At 40.7% G+C, this 12,140-nt stretch overlaps 1 protein-coding gene across 1 annotated transcript; it reads left to right on the top strand.

The window, feature by feature from the left end:
• Positions 1-501: 501 nt before the first annotated feature.
• On the top strand, positions 502-11,420 carry LOC118250887 (uncharacterized). The gene is made up of 10 exons (XM_035552452.2): positions 502-602; positions 1,360-1,434; positions 2,163-2,219; positions 4,047-4,106; positions 4,606-4,667; positions 6,114-6,167; positions 6,888-6,954; positions 7,235-7,284; positions 8,774-8,902; positions 11,303-11,420. Exons 1-10 carry the CDS (start codon positions 531-533, stop codon positions 11,418-11,420), a joined length of 744 nt encoding a protein of 247 aa, XP_035408345.2. The 5' UTR covers positions 502-530.
• The last annotated feature ends 720 nt before the right edge of the window (positions 11,421-12,140 follow it).

The following is a 12,140-nucleotide window of genomic DNA, read 5'->3' as shown; positions in this document are numbered from 1 at the left end:
AGTGGTAAATGCTGTTTGAACAGATGTGCTCATTATTGTGTCTTCTAGAATAAGTGGAAAGCAAACAACTTTTAGAGTATTTAGCATAACAAGATTACAAGGTGGACATTTTCTGGCGTTATGTAGGCCTGAGCAGAAAGACATGTACTTCACAGTCCACTAAATCAGGAAATTTGGTATTTTGATGCACATACTAACTGGTGAAGTCAGGCAATTGAAAAGTGCTGAAAAAGATGAATGTGAAAAACTCTTTGGGGGAGTTCATCAAAACCTTCCATCAGTCAAAAATGGGATTAAATTGGTGTTACATTAAAAAGTTTAATTTTGTTACATAACAACAACAGCAAAACCCTCAGATGAGGGAAGGAAAGACAGCAAAAGGAAGAACATGAAGTTTGAATTTAGGTCTTAATGTTCTCACTCCTGCCTTGTGCATTTGCATGTATCCAGAATGGTCACCCAAGCCATGATCTTTCATCTGACACTAATTTTTTAGTTTTCAGACATCACCTGTGCCTCCAAGGACTGAGATGGGACAGAAGGATGTTGTGGACTCCACTTCCGCAAAGCTCAAGAAAGAACTGGAGTGGCAGGTGGAGGAGGTAGGGCACTACAGTTTGGAGGGGGCTGCTATGTGTCTGTGGTCAAGCAGATGCACAGTGTTGTAGTTCCTGCAGCTGATTCATGGTGAAACTGTGGGCAAGTCACTTGTACTCCTTTGGTCTCACTGCAACTGGCAGAACTTTTCAAGCTGATTAAAAATGGATTTCACCCTCTGCTTCCTGTGCTTCTGGGCAGAGAGGGAATATGCACACAATCACACATCAAAATGCTTATTAACAGCATCACAATAAAGGATAGCCTGTAAGGTGAGGGGATGTTTACCTCAGCTAATTGCAAAGAAGCAAGTACTCTGAAAATAAAAAAAAAAAGTTTTATTTATGTGCTTTTCAAATGCTGTCAGCTTCCTGACAACTAAAGGCAACCGGAAAATATGACCAAAATATATTTTAAGGTACTTGAAGACTTACTTTGAAAGCAGCCTTCATCTTTCCAATGTCATTAAACAACACTTATTGCTATCTTAATATTTCAGGCATCTTTCGAAAATGAAGTTATGTCCTTGATTGAAAGCATAACTAAAATTGCAGTTCTTGCAAAGACACGCCTTCAGACATTTTTTACATTTTCGTTCCATTTTATTTCATAACTAGGCCTCACAGGGAAACTTTCTGTCATCTTGAACAGAAACTTGTAAGTCTGAAGAATCAAGAACGCTTGTATAAAGAAAATGGAGGAAAAAAAACTACTTTCCACTGCATTGTTTCTCTTTCAAGCATATTTTATTTTAATTTTCAGATTTCTGAATTCCATGAATATAAACTTCATAGGCATCAGCAGGTTCCTTGTTTGGAGGACATAAGACATTTGAAGGTAAGTGGTTTAATAACAACATATCCTGCTATTAAAGCTTTGAGAAAATCTGTAATATGCAGACTTTACATTTTTACAGGATGCACAGAAGTGTTCAAACCAAGACATCCTTATTTCCCAAGGGCTAGTTAACTTATATTAGAGCATCTTTTCTGAGGAAGAAAGCAAGTGAAAGATACCCTGGTTAGTGATTAAGCCTGAAGTAACCTGTGGTATGCAGGGCTCTTAACCAGGGATGGTGTCTGGTACATAAGATATTTTACCCATGGAAGGAAAAATCCAGTTCCTCTTCTAAAGTCTCTGCAGTTTAGACAGATGCAGAAGAATACTTGAGACCAGAGTTGCTGATATTGGTAAACACAATCAAGAGGACTCTTTTTTTTTTTTCCCATTTGGCTGGCTATTCCATTAGTTCCTACATATATCTGCTGTAAGGAATCAGTTGTTGGCTGAATGCATGAATGCACACACATGCATTCTTCCTCTATCTTCCTTTGATTGTAAAACATCCACAAATAACTGGCACAGGTAAGATTTGATTCATCATTTTCCGAGAGGAATGAAACCAAATGTCATAGTTAACATTTAGAATGCCTATGGATGGTTATTGAGACATGCAAATCTTACAGCATAGCTCGTGTTTGGTTTACCATCTTGTCAAACCTGTGACTTCTCCCTCTGCCTCACCCTGCCCAACCTTACCCCCTCCTACCCTTTTCTTGTGACAGGTATGTTTGCAGAAGCTGATGAAAAGGATAGAAGAAAAGGAAAGGGACATTATAAAGGTATCAAAATGCCCTTATGTAGAAAGAAATATTCATGAAATATGAAGAAAGAGTGTGAGAGTCTACGTGAAGATTATTAACAGTTCGTTATGTTTGGACTCGGAGCAGTAAAGGTTGTGTTGCCGTAGCTCTGTGATACTTAACTTTACCCAGACATAGGCCCACCAAAGATTTTGCTGGCTGTCACTGGCATGACAAAAATCCCCCATCATTGCTGTCACTGATGCTGGGATGGCATAAGACTTGGCTTTCAGATGAGTCAGAGTGACTTTGAGTTTGTGGCTTACTCTTTGTGGTTGCTTCTGAAGCTGCCCAAAGTGCATCATATATTATTTGCTCCTGTCACATGCTTTTGTCCATGAAAGTATGGGTATGGGTATGGTGGTATGGGGTACACCTTTCTTTCACAAATAGCAGTGTAGCTGACCAATTTTCACCTGTGCATTTTCCTAATCTCTTATTTTGTGGGCATAATAATGACCCTATACCAACAAGCTTTCTTCTCCTGTTTTACTACAGGAGCATGTATTAACACTTGGGTAGCTAATACCTTGGTTGGTCCCTCCAGTGGGACGGGCTTCAGATTTCTGAACATGCTGCTGGGATTTGAATTAGCTTCTTGGAAAAAAAATCCTCTATATTCCATCAATCATCATAAGACCTTGAAAAAGCACTATGGTAAACAACATTGACTGTTTTGACTTTCAGATTCCATTTCCTACCTCTCTGCTTTGACTGGTTGATACTTTCTTTTTGTTCAGCATGAATAAAGATTATTTTTTCCCAGCAAATCAATTAAGTACAAGCACTTGTAATAACAAAGTCTACAGCAAAGTTTTGAAAGAGTGCATATGCCTGCTAAGCTACAGAAAAGCAAATCTTTTACTGAGGAGGGGCCTCCATAAACCAAGCTGATTTCATTTATGAGTCAGCAGAGCCATGGGATCACAGAGTAATTCAGGTGGGAAGGGAACACAGGGAGGGTCTCTAGTCCAACCTCCTGCTCAAAGCTCAGTCCAGTGTGCTTAGGGCTGTATCCAGATGGGTCTGCAAAAACTCCAAGGACAGAGCCAGCACAGCCTCCAAGGCACCTGGACAACCGCCTTGGAGGCTTCCCCTGAACTCACTCCAGTTCATTGGTATCCATCCTGTATTGCGGGTGATCCATTATCTGCACATGGTCTAAAGAACACTGAATAAGAGTGGATAATCCCTCCCTTCGAGCTATGGGCTGTGCTCCCATCCATAGAGGCCAGATGCTGCTGGCCTCCGTTGCTGCCAGGGCACACTGGTAGCTCACACTCAGCTCCCTGCTGACCATCCCCAGGCTTTTCCTGTGCTGACTACCTCCTGGGGATGCTTTCATGCTCAGGACATTCTGCATCCCACCAGCTACTGAGCCCACAACCCATGTGTTTGCATTAGTTTCTACTGATATTGATTAAAAATCATCCCACAGCTTGCTCCTGTGTAGATCCTCTGGGGCCTGCTAAAATAGTCATGCTCCCCCAAAGCCCTTGTCCCGGCATGGACACCAGCTTCGGCTTCTGTCTTTTATCCCATTGCCTATTTTTACCAAAAATAATTTCATTCCTATGAGATTTCTCTTCATTGCTGATATCAGCCACAACTTCTGAAGCTAGAAAGACTGTCAAACACGCAGTGTGATCACATAATCCTCACTTCTGATAAATGTTTGATGGATAGAAAGTGCTTGTTTATAGCTTTTTAATACAGTCTATTTACCTTAAAATTTTAACCAATGCTACTGTTTTAATATTAATGTGTTTCCCCTAACATGTTATATTTGATTTTGTTGATTTTTAGGAAAAAAGAGAAATATTGGAAGAAAGAGAACTAGTCATACAACAGGACAACATCTTAAAGGTATGACATCCTATTACATATCACAGTACATTTTCTTTCTTTGTTTAGACCAGTACCATTCAGTGCTAGCCTTTTGCAAATTTAATTACAAAGCTGTAAAACAGCAAAGCAATAGAGTGAAATACAGTACAAGTAAGAATGCAGGGAGTTAGTCTGCTGTTAGTTTCAGGAACAAAAAAAAATAATGCAACATTGAGAAATTTTAGTTTAGAAGTTTTGCAGACTGTAGCCAGCAAACCAGAAACTATGCATTTAAAATGATTAAGCTTGTATTATAGGGAATTTAAGTCATCAAGAAAGTTACTGTAATCCAAACTAATACTGGGAGGGCAGATTCCTGTAGATTTCTATCAGAGACAGTTTGGGAGAGGAGAGTAAGGTATTTCCAAGGACAGCACTGACGCAGATCACATGCTAATAAGCTCTGACTTGACTTTTATTTCACTCTAGACTGATGGACTAATATTAAGAATGTTTACTTTTCTTTTGAACTTTTAAGGACATGCAGATAAAAATAAGCCACTTAGAAGAACAGCTCAAGAACTCTGAACTAATTGGGTTGTAAGTATTAGCAATGCCTTCTATTTTATTTGATAGTATCAAGAATATTTCCACATCAGCCATACCTGAAACATATGTTATTGATTATAAGTTAATACAGTTTATGCAGTATCAAACAAGCTCCTCAAATTTATATAGACTATCTTCTTTTTCTGTTACCTAATCATCCAACCACAGAAATGCAAATTACGTTTAGATGTGGAAAGTCTCATCACACTCTTAGCAGATTCCAGGAGCAGCTTATCTTTTCCTCAGAACAGACAAGTTGCAGAGCATATCCTGGTTATTTATTTCAATTATCTTTCTGTACCAGGTTCATATTATTACTTTGCAGAATAAAGAGCAAAAACAACAGCTTGAACAGCAGCAGTAAAGGCTGCAGCTACACAGTTATTTTCAGAGAGTTATTTTCAGAGCAACAGCTCTCTTTTCTTAGCCAGAGTTCAAGTGTCATTAAAATCACGTCCTACCATACTACTGGGCTGTAGTTGCCTGTATGTAGTGAGATATATAAAATCTCTGAATTTCAAAACACCACATCCTCACAGCATGATATAAATACAGAGACCAGCCCATGTGCGTTAAGCGCTAGGCTTTTCACTCTCACTCTTCCCTTTCTCCACTGTTCTACGGTTCAGAAATCCTCTAAATTCAGTAAATGTGAAGGATTAAGTATTCCTCCTAGCAATCACTCCCTAATTAAGCACAAAGTATGAAGTGCTGGCAGTAGGTATGAGCTGTTTAAAAACTCCTCTTTCAGTCATGTGAAGTGATTTGAGACTCAGTTTTGTTCTCTGTGTTCTGAAGAGTAATGACATTAAGTATGCATCATATGAACTGTAACTACAAAGGCTGAAATATAATATATGGTTTAAATTAACAAGATTTTTTGAGGTGATTTTTCAGCTCCTCTGCTGTTTACACTGTTAGGGCTCTCCCACACCTAATGGGAAGTTCAGATGCTCTACTTTTAATTGCTGTAGTGTCTCCACCAGACAAAGTTGGAGGACATCACAGAAGAAAATACCAGATCCTTTTTCCCACGTTGCTGCCATGGTAGTGTACGTTTAATGGGAAGAATCCAGAAATACTAATGCTGCTCTCCTGCAATACAATAATCTAAAAAGTGTTAGCTCAATGCCAATGTTATCCACTCTTACTATTGTGTGGGTTCTTTGGGACTGCAGAGTTTTGTTTGTTGTCCAAGAGTGGATGAACCCACAAATTCAGTTTCCATACAGTAATTCCTAAAAATTACTACAAAGTAAATGAGTTCCTAATCTAGGAGCTTATAAATACATGAGAAGGGACAATATCTCACCAAGAGAAGTTTGGGCCTCTCTGTAAGTAATTGTATAAAATGCAGCAGAAGAATGTATAGCAGCCTTGAAATAATACTGAGAACAACTAAGCGGATGGTCACTACTTTTTTTTTTCTGATTACAGAAAACTTTCAAAGCAATTGCGGAATCGGATAGAAGCCTTGGGAGCAGGAAGCAGGTAAAAGAGAAGGGATGAAAAAATACTCAAGATAAAAGGCATGTGATTTGGTGGAGGGAGAAGTTTGAGCAGTCTGGCAATAAAAGCTGACAAGAAACAAAATCCTGGTTTTAGCCTGTTAGCACAGTCAGCTGGTGTCAACACTTGGCCTGGAAATTCAGCATGTGCCTCTCCTTGTCTCTGCTGTTGCTCCTGAAGGATGACTCCAACCTGGAAATCCTTACTGCTTCCCCTTTACCGAAGGTGGTGCTGGAGAGAAATGTTTTTTGGAATTTGACTGTCCCCAGACACCATGCTCTTGAGGTCTTTGCTCATGCCTAGACAAAGCAAAGTAGAGATGTCCAACATGAAACATAGCAACATGTACTTCAAGAAAAGAAGGAAACAAAACAAGACCAACCTAGAGACATGAGATTTAAGATAGGCAGAAATGGGAGGAAAGGAGAATAAAATGTTTCTTATAAAGTTCTCAAAGGAAATTCTTGGTTGTGCCATCAGTCTAGTCTTTACCCTTTATTTGTTGCTCTGCAATATTATTTTTAATGAAATTACCTTTGTAATAAAAAATCAGTAAGAAAGTCCTCTCCACAATCCAAGCATCTGTTAGGTTGCAGCTTCTACTCTTGCTGTAGTTTCATTGTCTTCATTAATGAGCATTTTTTTTTTTGCACAAGGCTGTGTCAGGTGCAATTTCCATTGGTGTTTCTTTTTGCTCTGCAGCCAACAAGAAGAGAAGGTGGACAACTGCACAAGCTCTCCTCCTCAGAAGACAACCATGGTGAAACAGGTTAGAGAAAAGGGCATTACACTCCTTACACCTGCTCTTGCAGGGCATCCTCCATCTTTCTCTGTTCCAAGCTGGAAACCTCCTTGTTTCATAAGATGTGACTCATCTTTGAGGTTTTCAGCCCCAGTGGTTCCTTATATCATGGCAGCCTGTGTCTTGGGCTCACTACTCCACACTCAGTTTTGTTACTTTGCATCACACTTAGAATTCTTCAATGTTTGTCCTAGAAATGAGAAAAATTCATTTAAAAGTGATTCGTGTCTCTTCTTTCCCTTTCTAGACCCAGACATCAATGACTGGCTACCTAAAAAAATTATCTTCATGTCTTAGGTAGGTGAAATATTTTCAATGCTTGCACATTTGGTTAGTTACACCTACAGCACCATGGTGTTGAGATTATTCTGACTAGTGCTGGAACATCACGGGAGAAACAGCACAAGCAGGGAAGAGAAATGTGCTGCAAGAGTAGAGCTGTTCATGTGTGCAAGCTTAGTGGAAAAACATTAAATACTGAAGTAATTGGGGTGCAGACTGTTCTGGTCCTTGGGTATGTTTAGCTATGAATCTGCTCACCTGCCAACTCTGAAAATGCAGCACTTGCAGCTGGCAAATGTCTCCTTCCCTCAGCGTGGGGAAAGGGAGGAAAGCCTAAAGTCTGGGCATGTGGTTCTCTCCTGGGTACGCTGTTGTCAGCCCTCCATTAAACCACTTCTCTGCAGTACTTCCCCCATGAGACGGATCTTGAGAGCAGCTCCTCATGGAAGCAGTTCTCCTTTCACCTGCCTGGACTAAAGTAATGTGGACTCCCTGAGCACCAGGGCAAGTGATGCCACCTCTCTATTTTCTTAGTCTTGGCAGAAGGTGGTTTGAAGAAAAGGAGATATTAATAGATAAAATCTTCGGTTAGTTATCTTGTTGTCACCATAGAACTACTGCTGAAGGTATTTATGTGTATTTCATTAAGGCCGTTGGTGTTAGAGTCACCAACTATTGCTCATTTGCTTTGTCCCCTTACATCACTCCAGCACCCACAGGAGTGTCTCCTGACATACATTTGCCTCTCCATGGTGGTTTTATAAAAGGAAAACAACCTTCAATTTTCCTCTCTGTGGTAGGAAGATTTGGGATTGATCTTGTAGGTAGTTGTCCAGAAAATGGATCAACTGTTGTTTCCCCTCCTGAGGATGGAGAAGCATTTTTACTGCTGCATGACCAAACACAATTGGAAAGTGCTTCTGGCTTGCTTTATCAGTGAGGCTTCACTTCCATTTAAATCTGTGCATTTTATTGTCAGGAAACCGTTAGTGCTAACACAGGGCATTCACCTGTGGAATTAATATTCCAAAAGGAACAGGTAGAAGCACATAGGGTTTTTTTGAACAAAACAATGGAAAAGCTGTATTAACTGAGCATGGCTGGGCTCACACTGAATGATACACATTTCAGATATGACCTCAGGCAAATTTCTTCCTTCTAGGCTTCAGTTCCCCACCTGTAAATTGACAATAGTTTTATTTTTCTCCATTTTATGTCCTCCTCATGTATTCACACCACAAAACCCTTGGTGGCAAGAGCTGTCGTTAAGTATTCGTTAATATTCGTGTATGTCGTAAGTATTCGTTATTCGTGTATGTCGTTAAGTATTATACTTCTCACTGATGGACTACGTGGTAATATTGCCAGCAACAGGAAGGGAGAAGTCTGCTTTGATCAGGGCAAAGAAATACAAGATCAGATACTCCAATAGGCTTTAATTTTAATAGAGCTGTTTTGCAGTGTCTCTATCTTTTCCTCTGTGCACTTGTCTTCCTTGTTACAGGAACAGTTTGTGGCAGATTGGCAGGCTCTTGCTACATTCTGGCTGCTCTTTTATAGTACTGCTTTTATTTTACAAATACTTATCTGATTTTACCTGGATATGTTGCCTACTGAAGAGCATCTCCCAGAAGTACTTCAAAACTTGTGCATGGCCACATTAACCCTAGAAAATTTTAAAGACTCCACACTGGGCTTCTGTATGGTTGCTGTGTTGCTTCTATGAAGACCCCACTTTACAATAAAGCTGTCATTAATGCTGAAACCACGTGGTGATGTCCGTCTTTCCTGTGTGAACTGCATCAGCCCCTCAGAGGAAGAAACTAAATACCATGTACCTCAGCAAGAGGGTGTGTGCTCAAATGCATTCTGTTGTTTGCTGCTGGAGGTGGGTCTGAGATGCAAAAATTGCTTCAATTTCCACTTTCTGATCTATCCCCCAAGTCCCCAAATGTCCTTCCCCTATCAGCACAAGCATGAGAGATGGAAATCTGTAATTAAATCTAAATAGGATCTTCTGTTGATGCAAATTAAAATGACCCCATTTTAAGCAGAGCAGTGATAACTGATAGGAGCTGAAAATCTATTCTAAAAAATGCCACTTGCAGACAATTGACCTCCTTGCTGCCTAAAAACAGAAGACGTGCAAATGGCCACCCTTGTCCACACAGAGCAATACCACTGCACAACCACAGCAAGCTGCTCATGAAGGATGTTAGGTTTCCACCCTTGTTTACAGTGTAGGGACTATCTACAGCAAGCCCTGGTGTACTTTGGAAGTATCTGTTTTGCACAGACTGCGTGTGTGACAGGACTTCAGATTTCAAATGCCCTGCATGTATTCTGTGTGCTTCACTGAGAGGTCAGGCCATCCCCATCCACCACAGCATGCAGAAGGCTTTGATCAAGTTCTCACTGATCCCATAGGACAGTTCTTTGTGCATGCTTAAAGAAGACTTCCTTTCAGGCTTGGCTGCCTAAGGACCCTCCATGTCCAAATTTTCTACTCTCCAGAAAGCAAATCTGCACCATCCATCTTTGAATCAGTAGGCTCTCTTTAATCACTGTGGAAAACACACTACATGGCAATGTCGTATGGAAGCATTATAGGACATGCAGATTGTTTGTCCTCATTACAAATTTCCTTGCCAAATATCTAAAAGGAGACCAGGATGGCTTTACATACAGAAGATGTGTCTACTTCTGGGTTTTAAAAGGATGTCGAAGTGCTCCAGCAAGTATCAACTGGTATCACTGTTTCCAAGTCTTGCTGATAATGTTCTTCCCTGCGTCTTCCTAGTTCACCGCTCCTTGGCTGCATGAGAGCTGTGGGACAGTCCTGTCCAGCTGTGGTTACTGACTAAGTCATGCAACACTGAATTAGAGGTGCTGAAGATTAAAATATCCCAGAAAATGGTTTTAACTTCCTTCTTGTGTTATCTCCTGGTGCAGATATTTTTGCTCTTTTTAACCGATTAGGAGGAGCATGAAAATTGTTCCCTAATAAGTCATTATCTTGCAGGGCTGTCTTGTCATATGCCCAGTTGCTTTTCATGGGAAGTACCTGATGTGCAAAAGGAGCTGAAACACCAAAAGTTGGGAAATCAAATACACCAAATGTTTATGATGGAGAGAAAGTGTGCTGAAAGCAAAACATGACAGCAAAATGTCCTGTGTCTATGTAGAAAATGGGAGTTTTCAAGTTTGAAAAAGAAAATTCACTAAAGCTATAAAGAGGAAATAGGACTGTAGGAAGCCCATCTTATGAGATGGAACATCTGTAGGAACTGGTGGAGAGCCTCAATGTATGACAAACATCTGTGAAAGTCTGTGAAAATGTCATCTAACTGACATGAAATGTGTCATGCTATATTTTCTGCTGCTTTCTGCTTTCCTGCATGCAGCTCAGGGCATGCCTTTAACACAGGCACTCTGTGTCTGACTCCTCACACAGCACAGGGCTCTTGTAACCTGAGGGGAAATTTGGAAGTGTGCTCTGAGAGGAACATCTGTGCTTGTCTCCATTAAAAAAAAATGTCCTAAGCTTACATTATTTCCTGTAATTGCCATAACCCATCAGTTGTGATCCTTGTGATAGAAGTCATTAATAGAAGAAAGTGCAGTGGGGAATAATTTTAGTACTGTTGTTCAGCTCTGTAAGTGTGAATCTTTGTGGCCAAATGATGACAGAGTTTAAAACACAAGATAAAGCAGCATGGCACTTAATGGTGACAGGAAAGAAAAGAAAAGAAAAGAAAAGAAAAGAAAAGAAAAGAAAAGAAAAGAAAAGAAAAGAAAAGAAAAGAAAAGAAAAGAAAAGAAAAGAGAAGAAAAGAAAAGAAAAGAAAAAAGAAAAGACGTTAACAGCCCAGCTTGCAGCTGTGTCAGGTGGAGTGGGTGGAAGTTGCTGCAGGGGGGGCATGTGTGGGCAATTGTAGAAGTACAGGAGAGATCAGCTCTCTCTTTGCCGCTAGAAGCCAAAGTAATCTCCCTGTGTGGTCAACTGTCAGCTCTTCCTTCTCTCCTTGGGCAGGAGGAAAGGAACTTTCTGTGTCAGCCCCACAATGCCATGCTGGATGGGACACATGGAAGTATCTCCAGGATCCACAGTGGAAGTGGTAGTGAAGGTGCTGCTGGGAGCTGCCTTTTGAAGTCTGGTAAATAGCTACAGATGCATCTGCCTTGATTTACTGGATCTGCCAGAAGGTCTCAGTTGCCTGGACCAGGGAATAATACCATTCTTTGATATATTGTCACCATTATGCTGGTTGGGATGCTCAGGAGTGCCCCATCCTGATGTAAGCCTGCTTCCCCTGATCAGCAGTGGCTCTACTTCATGTGGCCTGCACCATTGTCCTGGTGTCCACTGTGTCTTGTGGTTGGGGTCACTGGTGTCTGTGATCTCCTCTATAAGGTTTTGTCCTTTTGCCACTTTTTCCACTCTGAGGTGGAGAAAAGGATACTAAAACCAGGTGGGTGATGTGGCCATTTGGGTTCAGGCTGAATTGCCCAATAGATCCTTCCAAATATCTGCAACTGTTTCTCTCTGAACCAGGGAAATGTGTTTAAGGGTTTTCTTTATAATTTAGAAACACAGTGTTAATGAATACTCGCAGACCCTCCTCAAAGAGCCTGGAGGTATGGAAGGGCACAGATGTATAACCAGGCACACTGCAAAGCAAGGTCCCATTCCTGTGTTCAGGAGAGCCACCCAAACATTGACACTCTCTAGGGGTCCTAGACAATTATCATTTCTCCCTTCTTTTACTGTTGTTGCCCTGGATGGATTTAAAAAAAATTGCCAGTTCACTGAGGTTTGTTATGGTTGGCTGTGTGGTTACTATATTTGCATGACCCATTGCCCAGAACAA

This window comes from Cygnus atratus, chromosome 2 (assembly GCF_013377495.2).
Source record: "Cygnus atratus isolate AKBS03 ecotype Queensland, Australia chromosome 2, CAtr_DNAZoo_HiC_assembly, whole genome shotgun sequence".
In the NCBI taxonomy this organism is placed as follows: Eukaryota; Metazoa; Chordata; class Aves; order Anseriformes; family Anatidae; genus Cygnus; species Cygnus atratus.
The sequence above is the reverse complement of the archived record's forward strand: the minus strand, read 5'-3'. Positions and strand labels throughout refer to the sequence as shown.